At 42.0% G+C, this 14,142-nt stretch overlaps 2 protein-coding genes across 4 annotated transcripts in view; one reads left to right on the forward strand and one right to left on the reverse strand.

Moving 5' to 3' along the window:
* NGLY1 (N-glycanase 1) overlaps positions 1 to 3,047 on the reverse strand; it is a 56,600-nt gene extending 53,553 nt beyond the window's left edge. The window contains exon 1 of one of the 2 annotated variants that reach the window (XM_082712623.1): positions 2,520 to 3,047. In XM_082712623.1, coding sequence (XP_082568749.1) covers positions 2,520 to 2,890 — 371 coding nt within the window. In that variant the 5' untranslated portion in view covers positions 2,891 to 3,047. The remainder of the gene's footprint in view (positions 1 to 2,519) is intronic. The other variant, XM_082712624.1, reaches the window with a different exon arrangement.
* Positions 3,048 to 8,071: 5,024 nt separating this feature from the next.
* Positions 8,072 to 12,449, forward strand: OXSM (3-oxoacyl-ACP synthase, mitochondrial). Of its 2 annotated transcripts, none has more exons than XM_082712806.1 (3): positions 8,072 to 8,161; positions 8,707 to 9,814; positions 11,967 to 12,449. In XM_082712806.1, the coding sequence occupies exons 2-3, from the start codon at positions 8,835 to 8,837 to the stop codon at positions 12,367 to 12,369; spliced, it is 1,383 nt and encodes a 460-aa protein (XP_082568932.1). In that variant the 5' UTR covers positions 8,072 to 8,161; positions 8,707 to 8,834; the 3' UTR covers positions 12,370 to 12,449. The 2 variants fall into 2 exon arrangements, with proteins under 2 accessions (XP_082568932.1, XP_082568933.1); XM_082712807.1 differs by having other exon boundaries at positions 8,124 to 8,212.
* Positions 12,450 to 14,142: the final 1,693 nt, after the last annotated feature.

Here is a 14,142-nt window from a genome sequence, read left to right on the forward strand (position 1 = left end):
TTCAGCCATAAAAAGAATGAGATCTTATCATCTGCAACAACATGGATGGACCTAGATAGATGGCATTATGATAAGAGAAGTCAGTCAAAAAGAGAAAGACAAATACCACATAATTTCACCTCTATGTGGATAAAAAAAAACAAACAAAAATTAGAATCAAACACATATAAACAGAGTACAAAAGATGGTTGCAGGGGTGGAGGGGGAAATGTAAGATAGGCAAAATGGGTGAAGGGGAGTGGGAGATATAGGCTTCCAGTTCTAGAATAAGTAAGTCACGGGTGTGGGGGTGGGGCGCCTGGCTGGCTCAGTCAGTAGAGCATGTCACTCTTCATCTTGGGGTCATGAGTTCAAGCCCCACACTGGACAGAGCTCAGTTTAAAAAAAAAAGTCATGGAGATAAGAGATACATATAAGGAATATAGTTAATGGTGTTATAATAGAACTGTATGTGATAGATGACAACTACACTTGTGAGCACTACAAAATGTATAGACTTGTAGAATCACTATGTTGTACTAGTGAAACTAATGTAACATTGTGTGTAAACTATATTTCAATTAACTGAAAGAGCTCACTGATCACAGGTCACCAAAACAAATATAACAATGAAAAAGTTTTAATATTAAAAGAATTACCAAAATGTGACACAGAGATACACAGTGTGCTATTGGAAAAAAATGGAACCAACAGACTCACTCAAACACCACAAAACTTCAATTTGTAAAAAACAAAACAAACAAAAAGCCAGTATTTGCAAAGCACAATAAAGTGAAGAGCAATAAAACAAGGTATACCTGTACTTAAACTAACAAGGGTAGCTTTTCATACCATCTTCAATTATGAGTTCCAGATTCCTAATTCAATACCCTTTGAATCAGAAACAGAAATCAGATCAGAAACACAAGCCATACGAAAGACAGTAAAATGAACTGACAGCATGCCAAGGCTTCTTCTAAGAGTTTGATAAATATTCATATTGGTAATTATGATGCCAAGTCATTATTTGCATGCAAAGTTTTCCTTCCTCAAAACACCTTGATCTTAGTATTTTGGGTTTCACTAGATTAAAAGCAGAAGTGAATCCTATTTCAAGGCCACTTCCCTTTTCTGAATAATGGGATTTAAATAGTTTGGTGGCTTTCCAGTTTGGAGGTCCCAGCTCAGTAAGACCTAGAGGACTCAGCTTATGAGTTCATTCATGCAGAGTCTATTGGCATCCCTGTGCTTTGAAAACCTGTTAGACCTCACAAGGTAGAGGTGAGTTGAGAAGGTGTCACAGAGGAGAAAGGCAGTCTCCACATAGGTCACAATGTGTAGCTGTGTACACTACACATGCTGCACATCCCTTATGGCATTTGGCATATAATAAAGGCTCATTTTTCCTTCAATTTACTTTTTAAAATTCTTAATGCTACCTCTATGAACAATATATTGCCATGAACAATGAAATACCGTGGGTTAAAACACTACATTTGTAACCACTGTCTCTAAAATTGGGTCACATCAAATCTATAACCTTCAAACTAAGAATTTCCTTTTAGACTTCATGCCAATATACCCGCCACTTAGAAGAAAAAGTGCACCAAGGGGTGAGGTGGGCGAGAGTACCTCTCAGGGTGACCTGATGAATAAGGTAACCCCACAAGTACCTGGCAGCTGGAGCTCTTTTTTTACCCTCGGTTCCATTTCCCTCCCCCACACAAGCCACTACATGATTTGATCTAAGAACTGAAGCAGATAATGATTCAAAATGAATAATCAAACTTGCATCCCAATTCCCCAAACCTGTAAGGTCCCTTAAGGATCTACAAGTGTACTTTTGCTCACAAGAGAATGAAACAAATTACTCTCAGCCAAGGTAACCTTTATCAATTCTTATTTAAAAGGTCATGTTGAAAAGCAGAATACCGGCATCAATATGAAAATTATAACTTTAATATGGTTAATAATATTTCAACCAACAAAAGCGGGCAGGAAAAGACCATAAAAATGTAAATCCCCCACCACTTCAGTAGTAGTGGGCTTTAATATTAAGGTAGTCACAAAACGTTGGGGCGAGGATTTTGTCGAGACTAACTTCTCATAAGCCTGTGGCTAAGGCACTCTGTTCGGTAAAATCCACGCATTGGGAATGAAACACTGTTACCGTTTCTGTGCTGACATTAAGACAGCTAACCCGAAAGGAGGCAAATGTTTATGGTACGCCTTCTCACCTTCCTCCACCCTGCGCCATCCCCGCGACCTCCGGTTTATCCTAGAACACCCCGACATTACGTGCCAAGTCACAAGTGCAAAGAAACTTACTCTTCTCGGGAGGGAGTAGCCAGACGGGGTCTCGAGGCCCCTGGCCCGTGGGCTCCGATACTGAGCCAAGGCCGGTTCAGACCCCAGTCCCTTTTGGCCTCGCCACCCTTCGGGGCCCGAGCGGGCACCCCTAAACCCAGGCCAACCAGGCGCCCCCTCACCGTCCGCCGTGGCACCCTCTCTCCCCTCCGCGCGACTCCTCAGCCCCGCACCTGAGGATGTTGTCCGCATAGGTAAGCAACAGCTTGGAGGCCTCCAGAAAGGTCTCCGGGGTGTTCTGGCACAGCTCGGCCACCGCCGGGGACGCGGAACCCGACGAGCCGCCCAGCGCCGCTGCCGCCATGCTTGAGCGCCCGCGGCCGTCACCGCCCCTCGCGCGCCGCGTCCCGCACTGAGCAGGCGCTACAGCGCGCTGCCTCCTCTGCGGCGAGCCGGGAGGGGCGGGGCACTCGACCCGGAGGTCGCGGGCTCGGCGGGGAGGGGCAGGGGCAGGGGCTGGGGCGGGGGTGGCCTCAGCCCGGCGGGCTGCGGGCGTCTCTGGGACCGTCGGGGGTTTGGACCTGGAGTCCAAACCTGGCGTCATCGCCAGGGCCTCGGGCTTCGATCAGAAAGAAGGGGCGGGGTGCTTGGTTGTCAGGGCCCGGGGGCTTTAGCTGGGTGGGGCAGGGAGATGCTGGCCCACGCTGGCCAGTTTGGCCCAGAAACCCCGCTCCTTCCGCGCCTAAGTGTGGTCTTCCATTGATCCAGCCAAGAAGGTGGGAAAACGCCGTAGTACAACCACCCCTTTCCCCCCAGACAAAACAGTCTTACAGCTTCCTCCTCGAAGACTGCTCGGTGTTCCTAGATAAGTGTGGATGAAAGACCCCAGAAGGACCGAGCGACAAATGCTTAAAACCTTGTATAAAACAAATGTTTAAAATGGGTGTCTGTAAACTCTATGGGTTTCTGGTATATATAGATTCTTTTTAGAATTAGATGAATGATGGAAAAATCTTTTTCATAAGTGCCAGTTCAAATAGCATGACGTCTCTATAAAGAATTAGTTTTTTTTTTTTTTTTTAAAGATTTCTATTTATTTGACAGAGATCACAAGTAGGCAGGGAGGCAGGCGGGGTGAGGGTGTGTGTGTGTGGGGGGGGGGGGAGCAGGCTCCCTGCTGAGCAGAGAGCCGGATGAGGCTCGATGGGGGACTCGATCTCAGGACCCTGGGATCATGACCTGAGTAGAGGCTTTAACCCACTGAGCCACCCAGGCGCCCCGAGAATTAGTTTTCAAACCCAGGTTGCAACGTAGTGGGTTGTGGACTCAACTTACCGTGTGGTGACCAGCATATATACCATAAGGACAAAATAGAATAGAATAAAATGGGAGGGGGCGGTTGGCAGTAAAAAAATGCATCTCACATGGTAAGGGCAGGTGTTATTTTGTGACTTTGCTTCATAGGTAGATCATGTCATTAATGTCCTTCATTCCTTTTAGAAGATGAATCCTAACTTCTTTAATCTATTCTCTGCTTCACCATGTCCTTGAAAATGTGCTTTACCAATGGCTTCCTTCTTTGCAGACATATCTTTCAAACTTCAACAAATATTCTCTTGACCTTGTATTTTTAAGGTAAGTTATTTGCGTAAGTTGCTTATTTAAATGTTCTTGATGATTTATCTGTTTGCTTCTTAAATTTGAAGTTTTCTTCCAGTATCTCAGAGCAAGACCTTGAGCCAAGCCATGTGCTTCAATTACCATTCATCTGCTAGATATGCAGGAAAAGTTTTTAATATGTAGCTTTTTGGAACAGCTTCCAAGACCAGTGTGTTTAACCAATAGTATGTAACTAGCTTCTGTAATTAAAATTTCTAGTGACTTAACACAAGAGAAATTTCTTGTTCACATAGCAGTTTAAAAAGCAGGGGTCATTAATCAATGGGCTGCTTTCCTCCATGTAATGATTCAGGCTCCCAGGCTTCTTCGATCCTGTAGAATAGAGGTCAACAGTTTTGTAAAGGGCCGGATTGTGATGTTTAAGGCTTTGTGGCCATAGGGTCTCTGTTTCAACTCTTTAATTCTGCCTCTGCACTTGTAGTTCTGTAGATGGTACTTTAATATGAATGGTCATGGCCGCATTCCCATGACACTTTACAAAAATGGACAGCCTGCTGGAATTGGCCTGTAGTTTGCTAACTCCTGCCCTAAGGCCTCAGAGACTTCTGCATTTAGTGGTTGGGCAAAAAGAAGGCATACCTGCTTCTTAACCACATGGGCCCAAAATGACATACAGCATTTTCTCTACCATATAATTGGAGAAAATGAAGCCCCATCTAGAGAAAAGAGGGAGGGCTGGGAAATGTCCCTAGCTCTTCATGTACCACCCACAACTCTAAGGATAGAAAGGTGTGGGGAAGGGGGCCTAGAATTATAGCTAGGTGTCTCTAACCACAAACTATATCACCTTAGGGGGCACCTGGGTGGCTCAGTTGTTAAGTGTCTGCCTTCGGCTCGGGTTATGATCCCAGGGTCCTGGGATTGAGCCTATCATCCGGCTCCCTCCTTGGCCGGGAAGCCTGCTTCTCCCTCTCCCACCACCCCTGCTTGTGTTCCCTCTCACTGTCTCTCTCTCTGTAAAACAAAACAACACAAAAAACTACATTCACCTTAATTGGAATTTCTTTTTTCACATTTATCCTTATAATAGCTTCAAGTTATTATATACTATATAGTATTTTGACTTTTTTTTTTTAAAGTAACACCACTTTTTGTTCTCTTTCAAATAAATTTTTAGGAGGAAACCCAGTACGTAGAAAGCACAAAAAGTGGATATGCTGTAGAATTTAAGCGGGGGAGTGAGGGGGGGGTGGGCAGAATGCCATCAGCTTAGCCTGTGCCTTAACAGAAGTAATGGTCACCAGGTATCTTTGTGGGGAATATGCAAACACAGTGTGAAAACCAATGCCATAAAGTTCATGCTGGTGATAATGCAATCCAAGGAATCATAGAAATCATTTTGAGGGTAATTCAGTAAGTTATTGTTTAAGTCACCTGAAATTTAAAGCATTCCAAATTACTATTTACCAATACTCCTGTTGAAGTTCTTAAGTACAGTCTCTCTTGGATATCACCATTTATGCAGCTGGTTAAGAGAGTTTATTATAAGTGACTTCAACTCATTGTTTTCCCTGTCTGCTTCTTCTACTAAGTCAAGTTGAAAATATTTTGATTTTTCAGTTCCTTTAGAAAAGTTGAAGATAGTAGGCTACTCTTAATCTCTTTATACTTTTTAACATCGTGTCAACTCAAGGGTGTTTTAGTTTTAAATTAGCATTGAACTTTCCATTCCTTTACTTGATTTTTTTTTCCTCCAAAATAATAATTCAAAAAAAATTTTTTTTTAAGATTCCAGCTTTATTAAGCACACCATTGTTAGAGTTGACACATGGGGGCACTACTCTTAAATGGAATAGAAAAAAGAAAAAACCCATTAAATTTCGCTGGGATTAAAGTCTGTAACAGGGAGAGGAGGTGAAGCCTTTGAGGAATTGGTATGGTGATTCACTATTGTGTGAGTGCATTAAGTGACTAACCAACATTTATTGAGCACCTGTTTATACAAAGTAGTGTGATGGAGGACTTAAGAGCTTGTTAAAGAAGTAGGAAAGACAAAACTTATGATCATACCTTACACACAGACAGCCCTAGAACTGATGAAACAAAAACGTTACTGTGAAAAGAAAAATAAAGTCATTTGGTAAAAACACACACACACACACACACACACACACACACAAAGCACTGCATATATACTAACCAATAAAGTGTATGTGTTTATTCATTCATTTCATAATTCAGTCATTCACCAAATATTTATGGAGTGACTACCAAATGCCTGGCACTGTGCTGAGTACTGTGAAGCAGTGAAGTAGATAAGCACAGGCCTTGCTTTCATGGATGTTACAATGAGTTTACAGCCGTGGTTATATCAGCATCAGCATCACCATCACCAGCAAGAAATACAGTACTAAATCATTTTGTGGCTATTGCAGTATCATAGACATTCTTACCCCTTTCCAAACCAAAGGAAAGGAGATCAGAAGTAGAAATAAAAATTAAATGACTTTTTGGTGGTTTTACTTTTCTACAAGATTTTAACTGATTTGTCACTTCTTATCCAAGATAATCATGTGCTATTACAAGAGAGAAAAAACAGCACATTAAAACTGTATGTTTCATAGGAGTTTGGGTTCAAAAACTATATTGTAGATCCTTTCACATTGTAATTTCAACATATTCCATAACAATGAAAAGGGACAGCAGGTTTGGATAATTCTCTCAAGTTTTAGTTATTTTATAACAACATGTGTTTAATTCCTCTTAAAACTAATGAATAAAGTCATGCTAAGAAGTAACTGAATAGGCCTTGGATCAAGACTCAAGATCAGGGTGCCTGGATGGCTCAGTGGGTTAAGCCGCTGCCTTCAGCTCAGGTCATGATCTCAGGGTCCTGGGATGGAGTGCCGCATCAGGCTCTCTGCTCAGCGGGGAGCCTGCTTCCCCCCCGCCCCTCTCTCTCTGCCTGCCTCTCCATCTACTTGTAATTTCTGTCAAATAAATAAACAAAATCTTAAAAAAAAAAAAAAGACTCAAGGTCATAATGGGCTTTCCTAAATTATTTTACGCAAAGTATATTTCAAAACTCGTTTAAGTCTAGTACTAACCAGGAAAAGATAAACTTAACCAAAATTCTCTAGAACTGAGAATGAAGGGAGAGCACTCAGAAACAATCATTTTAAGACACACTGTTCAGAAAGAAACAAATATGGCTGGGAGGATCAGATGCAGATTATATCATCAATCCTTTATCTAAAAAAGAAAAAAGGACACAAACCTCACACCTGGGATAGCACATAAGCAACAGAGGACATCTAAATAAATATCTTGCTGCTTTCTTTCTTTCTTTTTTTTTAAAATATTTCATGTTATATATTCCTTTATAGATATACAGCTCTAAACAAATGAAGTTACTGTATTTTTTAGACACTTAGCAATAAATGTCTACAATTTCTATTTTTGTCTCCATTGTTGTTAGACATTACACATGGCATTTGGAGCCCTGCCCCAGAACCAGTAATTTTTAAAAAGTAAAAACGCTTTATTATTACAAAAGTATTATTTATTGTAGACGAGATAGTAAATAAGACTAAGCAAAAATGGGGGAACTTCACAATCATTGTACATCCTTGCAGATCTTAAAAGACACACACACACACACACACACACACATTTTAAAAGGTGTAATATACTATTTTGTAACCTATATCTCCTAACATGGTTTCAACATCTTTCCGCATAATATTCACTTACAAAATTATTTTAAATGGCTGCACAGCCTTTAGGTGTACTACAATAACCCATTTCCAGATGTCGGGCACTTCGGTTAGTTCTACTTTACTATTACAAACAACTTCGGGAGGCAGAGTACTAACTTTGAGGCTACAATAATTTCCTTAATTCTTTCCAAGGACTTCAGTAGACTATGACTGCGTCCCTTTTCCCAGCAGACAGAAATATTTGGATATCATCATTACTCCCCTCCCCTCGCCAAAATCCTTTCCTGATGGGCAAAATATCTGTCTCATCACGTCCCAGGCACGTTCTTGGTTATCATCCTGTCCCTGAGATCGGCAGAGGGGCGTTTCCACCCCCGCCACCGGAGCCTCGCCGCCGCCCGCAGTCTGACCTCCAGCAAGGTGACGCGGAAGAACGGCCCCCGGCCGCGCCCAGCTCAGACACAGCGCGTGCGCGCGCATGAGCGGCCGGGCGTGTGCAGACAGCGGCTGCGCGGCCGGCGTGAGGCCTCGTGAAGGTATCTGCTGCTGGCTACGCTTCTCCTTCTGCTCCTCCACCGCCGCATCGGGTGTGGGTTGAATCGGGGAGGGGGAGTTTGGTGGCCTGGGCCTAGTTTCCTTTCCTCTGGGCGTGCTTTCTTCGGGGGTGTGAGTGTAGTGGTGCTTGGGAGGCGGTGTGGGGAGTTGGCCACGCCCCCTCACTCCCAAACCCCGCCCTGGGTTAAAGCCCTAGTTTTCGCCATGTTTTTGAAGACCAATAAAGTTCACGTAGCCCTGCTTCAAGAGGATAGGCCCTGGTGTTTTTTGTGTCATCGACACCAGAAATACTACCTGGAATAAGGCCTCGGTAATCCTGATAAAGGATGCTTTCTGCAGTCCATAAAAGGCTGGGACTGCCTGTTTTTCTTGGTGTAATTCTGTTGTGAATTAAAAGAATCATTTCACCTCTCTGTCTTGGAATGTCTGAGGGTACTTAACAGTCTAAAAAGAGAACTCCAAACGGTTTGATGATCAGTCTAAATTAAAGTGATGTTAACGTTGTTTTCCGTGTCTTCATTAACAGCTCCCACCGAGCACCAGAAGGGAATCGGCTATCGTTTGTTAGGCCTATAAAGTATCTAAACAACAGCGATTACCTCCAGGACGTGTTGTGATCTGTTACAGGAATGTGCTTCTGATCGAATCTCAATCATGTTGTCAAACTGCTTGCAAAATTTCTTAAAAATGACAATCCCTCATGTATATCCAAGATTATGCCAGCGACTAATAGGAAGTAAAAGGAGGTTTTCTGGAACCGTGCCAACGTTCAGATTTCGTAGGCGGGTTGTCATTACAGGCATTGGCTTAGTGACTCCTCTGGGTGTTGGAACTCAGCTGGTATGGGATCGTCTCATCCGAGGAGAGAGTGGAATTATTTCCCTGGTCGGTGAGGAGTATAAGAATATCCCTTGCAGTGTTGCTGCTTATGTGCCAAGAGGTGGTGATGAAGGTCAGTTCAATGAACAAAACTTTGTGTCCAAATCCGATGTCAAGTCCATGTCTTCTCCAACCATTATGGCCATTGGGGCTGCAGAGTTAGCCATGAAAGATTCTGGCTGGCACCCTCAATCAGAAGCTGATCAAGTGGCGACTGGAGTTGCAATTGGCATGGGAATGGTTCCTCTTGAAGTTGTTTCTGAAACTGCTTTGATGTTTCAGACAAAAGGTTATAGTAAAGTCAGCCCGTTCTTTGTCCCTAAGATTCTGGTCAATATGGCAGCAGGCCAGGTCAGCATTCGATATAAACTCAAGGGCCCCAATCATGCAGTGTCTACAGCCTGTACCACAGGAGCTCATGCTGTGGGAGACTCCTTTAGATTTATAGCCCATGGTGATGCTGATGTGATGGTGGCTGGAGGCACAGATTCTTGCATTAGTCCTTTATCTCTTGCTGGGTTTTCCAGAGCCCGTGCTCTGAGCACAAACCCTGATCCTAAGTTGGCATGTCGACCATTTCACCCCAAAAGAGATGGTTTTGTAATGGGAGAAGGTGCAGCTGTGCTGGTGCTGGAAGAATATGATCATGCCATTGAACGAGGGGCGCGGATCTACGCAGAAATTTTGGGCTATGGACTCTCAGGTGATGCTGGTCACATAACTGCGCCTGACCCTGAAGGAGAAGGTGCCTTAAGGTACAGACTTGTTTTGTTTTTTTTAATTTCAAGATTTATTTACCTTTTTGAGCGAGCGCACAGGGGTGGGGGTGGTAAGGGCAGAGGGCGAGGGAGAGAATCCCAAGCAGACTCCACATGGATGCAAGAATCCCAAGATCCTAGGACGCCAAGATCACAACTTGAGCTGAAACCAAGAGTGGGCTGCTCAACCTACCATACCACCCAGGTGCCCCAAGACTAGTTTTATTTAAAATATTTCTTCAAAAAAGACATTTTATTAGACTTTCAAATTAGGGAGTCCAGTATTGTAGTATCTGCCCGTGGTAAACAAAATGGTTTTGAATTCTTTGCTTTAACATATTTGAAATATTTGAAAGCATTTGAACATCCTTAACAGAAACTGGATTTTAGTTAAGGCATGTAAAGTTGTGAAGAGTTGCCAATTTTTCATACTTACAGTTGTGCTTAACAGCTGTCAGAGTGCTCCCTCCCACAGTCCTCCTCTTTGGCCCTTCATCATCTCAGACAGCAAAGTCAACCCTTTCTTCTAGTGTGTCTGGCCTCTATGCAATTTCAACTGGGTTCTGCTGTTACTAAACCAGTACTTTCTAACTTTTCACCACCCAGGGATATTAAAATGCAGACTCTGACTCTGGGCCTGGGGTGGTGCTAGAGATTCTGCCTTTCTAACAAGCTCAAGCGGATGCTGATGCTGCTGGTCTGAGAACCACAATTTGAAAAGCAAGTTGATATCGCAGAAGAGATAGTTAAGTTAAAAAAATCCCTGTTAATGTGTTAGCTAATGGATTAGCCTGCTTAGATCATATTATGTTTTAACCAGTTTACTTGGCCAGGGGTTGGCAGAGCTTTTCTGTAAAGGCACAAATAGTACTTTCAGCTTTGTGGGCCATAGGGTCTCTGTCACAATAATTCAAATCTGTCTTCTAGTGTGAAAGTAGCCATAGACAATATATAAATGAATGGACGTGCTCCAGTGAAGCTACAGTTGACCTTTGAACAATGCAGGGGTCAGTGGCACTGGCCCGCTGTGCAACCAAAAATTCCATGTGTAACTTTTGACTCCTCCCAAACTTTACTCATAGGCTACTGTTGACAAAAAGCCTTACTGATAACATAAACAGTCAATGAACACGTATTTTGTGTATGTATTTTATATTGTTTTCTTACAATAAGGTAAGCTGGAAAAAGAGAAAGTTATTTAGAAAATCATAAGGAGGAAAAAATGCATCTACAGTACAATAATATAAAAAATCCACATTTAAGTGGACCCAACACTCTTCAAAGCCATATTATTCAAGGGTCAACAGGCATCTGGCCAGGGCCATAGTTTACTGGCCCCTGAATTATGCTTTTGAGTTTTACTAAATTGTTGGTGCTAGAAGTGTCAAACAGTAGCCAGCTAGATGAAGAACAGTTTTATTTAGGTGAAACCCTTCATCACACTTCAAATTACACCAGAGCTACCTCTTAAGGAAATATACGCAGTCCAGAGATTAGGAACTAAAACAGAAGGTGTTGATGTTGATGATGTTTTCAAAGATTCTTCTAGAGAAATGTTTTATTTTCTGATTTGTTTGTTTGGTTTTGCACTTCATTTATTTAGCATTCTTACAGCCTAAATAGAATTTTGAAAAGTTATTTGAAGCACCAAAGTAATGGTGCAGACATTTTTAGATTATTGAGAAATATGCCAAGTTTTACATTTAAATGTGCGAGAAAAAATTAAAACACAGTTATACAATTTTTTACCACATTTGGAATCACTACACACTACATACATACACACCCTCCCATTGATAAAAAATTCCTAGAAGAAAAACTATTCTAGGTTTGAGTCAACATGGTTTTTCCTCCAGAGAAAAATACCAATTCAAATAAATGGAAATATATTTTGTTAGAGATTATAAAACCTATAGGCCTGTGTCTTTATCTCATGGTGTTGAATCAGTCCAGGGTATTGGGGGTTACTCCTTATTCCCATGCAGGTGGCATTCTAATTCATCTGGTAATCCAAGTTGGGGTTCTGTTACTAGAGGAAAGGATTCTCTTCACCTAGCATATATGTTTATTTTTTTCTTATAAGCCATATAAAGACTCCTGTGTTCAAATTAAACTTAGTTCTGATGAACTTCTTTCCTTATTTTATTAGATGTATGACTGCAGCTGTAAAAGATGCAGGTGTACAACCTGAAGAGATATCCTATGTCAACGCGCATGCTACTTCCACCCCATTGGGAGATGCTGCTGAAAACAAAGCTATCAAACATCTTTTCAAAGACCATGCACCTGCCCTTGCAGTTTCTTCAACTAAGGGAGCCACAGGACATCTGTTGGGAGCTGCAGGGGCAGTTGAGGCAGCTTTTACTGCTCTGGCTTGTTATTATCAAAAACTACCACCTACTTTAAACCTGGATTGTACAGAACCAGAATTTGATCTCAATTATGTTCCACTAAAGGCACAGGAATGGAAAATTGAGAAAAGATGTATTGGACTCACCAATTCCTTTGGTTTTGGTGGTACTAATGCAACACTTTGTATTGCTGGCATGTAGTACAAATAATTTGTAATTAAATATGATTTAAAAAAATATGAACTATATTAAATGGAGAAATAAATGTTTACATAAATATATCAATATGTATCTATATATCGATCTGTATCAATACCCAAATACCCTTCATCTGTATCAGGGTTTTTCAGCCCTGCCACTATCGATATTTTGGACAGGATAATTCTTTGTTGGGGCGAGGGGAAGCTGTCCTGTATATTATAGGATGCTGGGCAGCATCCTCACCTTTACCCACTAGATTTCAGAGGCACCATCTTCTCTAGTTGTGACAACCAAAAATGTCTCTATATGTTGCTAGGTGTTTTCTGGGTGGCAAAATTGTCCCCATATGAGAACCACTGATCTCTATTTTCCTAATACTCTAGGTCAAACAATTCTTTGATGTTTCACCTGCTTTTGTATCTTCCAGTAGCATTTGGTGAGTAGCTGTTCTGTGCTAGGCTAGGTTATTGCATTGCACAACTCTAGGCTTACCATTCCCATGCAACATAAGGAGAAGGAAGACACATAAAACTGGGAGTTTGCCTCATTGATCATTACCCCCTTCTATCCATTTAGCTCTCTTTTCTTCATATTATCTATTAATAGCTCTCTTTTCTTCGTATTATTACAGAGATGCAATAAATTATTGGAATTTTCCTAAATGTCCAAGTCATGAGTTCTCTGAAAGAAGGAAGTAAAATTGGTTTGATGTTTCATACTCCTTTTGTAATTATGGTGGCATTTAGTCATTGAGGGAGATAAAGGTACTTGGGAAGTGGAGCAGAACTTGGTGACTTAAGCCACATTACCTCAACCCACCTTTATTATAGCTATGGTAGATAATTTTTGTGTCTGTCCCCCACAAGTGCTGGTGGTGTCTCTAATTTTCCATGCTGGGGCTTTTTCTAAAGATCTTTTGGGATCTCATTCATCCCCATCTGGCTGGAAGTATTGGGAAAGGGACAGGGACAAGCTCCCTAGAGCAGCAGTCAAAACCAAAAAGGATGGAATTAGTGGTTAAGTGTGTCAGCCTCCTCCCAGAGGGGTATCTAATGTTCTCCCCAGTTCCTCAGAGGGTTTCTGGTCAGATAAAACTTCAGTGCTCAGGGCATTAACCAGTTCAATAACCTCTTCCCTTGCTTTTTCCCCCTTCCCTTTTTTCCCTTTCTGATTTTTAATCCTACTCCCAGGAATCACTCCCCAAACAAACAACCCTGTGTTAGGCTCTGCTTTGTGGGAGACTCAAACTGAGCAAGAAGTGGGTGTTAAAATGGGGGTTTATAGAGCAAATGGGTAGAGTGAATAAGTGGATAAATGGAACATGTATATTTCTGCTGAACTGAATTGTATTCCACATGTTTTAATAGGCTGGATATATTATCTACCCACTGACCTTAACTATAACACTTCATTCCCTGTATTCCCAAGACTGCAGCCACATTCATTCAGTTATAATCAGTTCTAATTGTCATTGGCATGTATTAGTTTTCTCAACCAAAATCTGTTGGTTGCTAACTATGGAGGTTTTGTACTGGCTTCCAAGAATAAAGTGATACGTCAGGGAAGGTTTCCTGTTTTTTCTTTTTAAGATTTTATTTATTTGATAAAGACACAGTGAGAGAGGGAACACAAACAGGAAGGGTGGGATAGGGAGAAACAGGCTTCCCGTTGACCAGGGAGCCTGATGTGGGGCTCAATCCCAGGACCCTAGGATCATGACCTGAGCTGAAAGCAGCTGCTTGACTACTGAGCCACCCAGGTGCCCCGCAGGGA

Source organism: Mustela nivalis, assembly GCF_964662115.1.
Source record: "Mustela nivalis genome assembly, chromosome: 1".
NCBI classification, from domain to species: Eukaryota; Metazoa; Chordata; class Mammalia; order Carnivora; family Mustelidae; genus Mustela; species Mustela nivalis.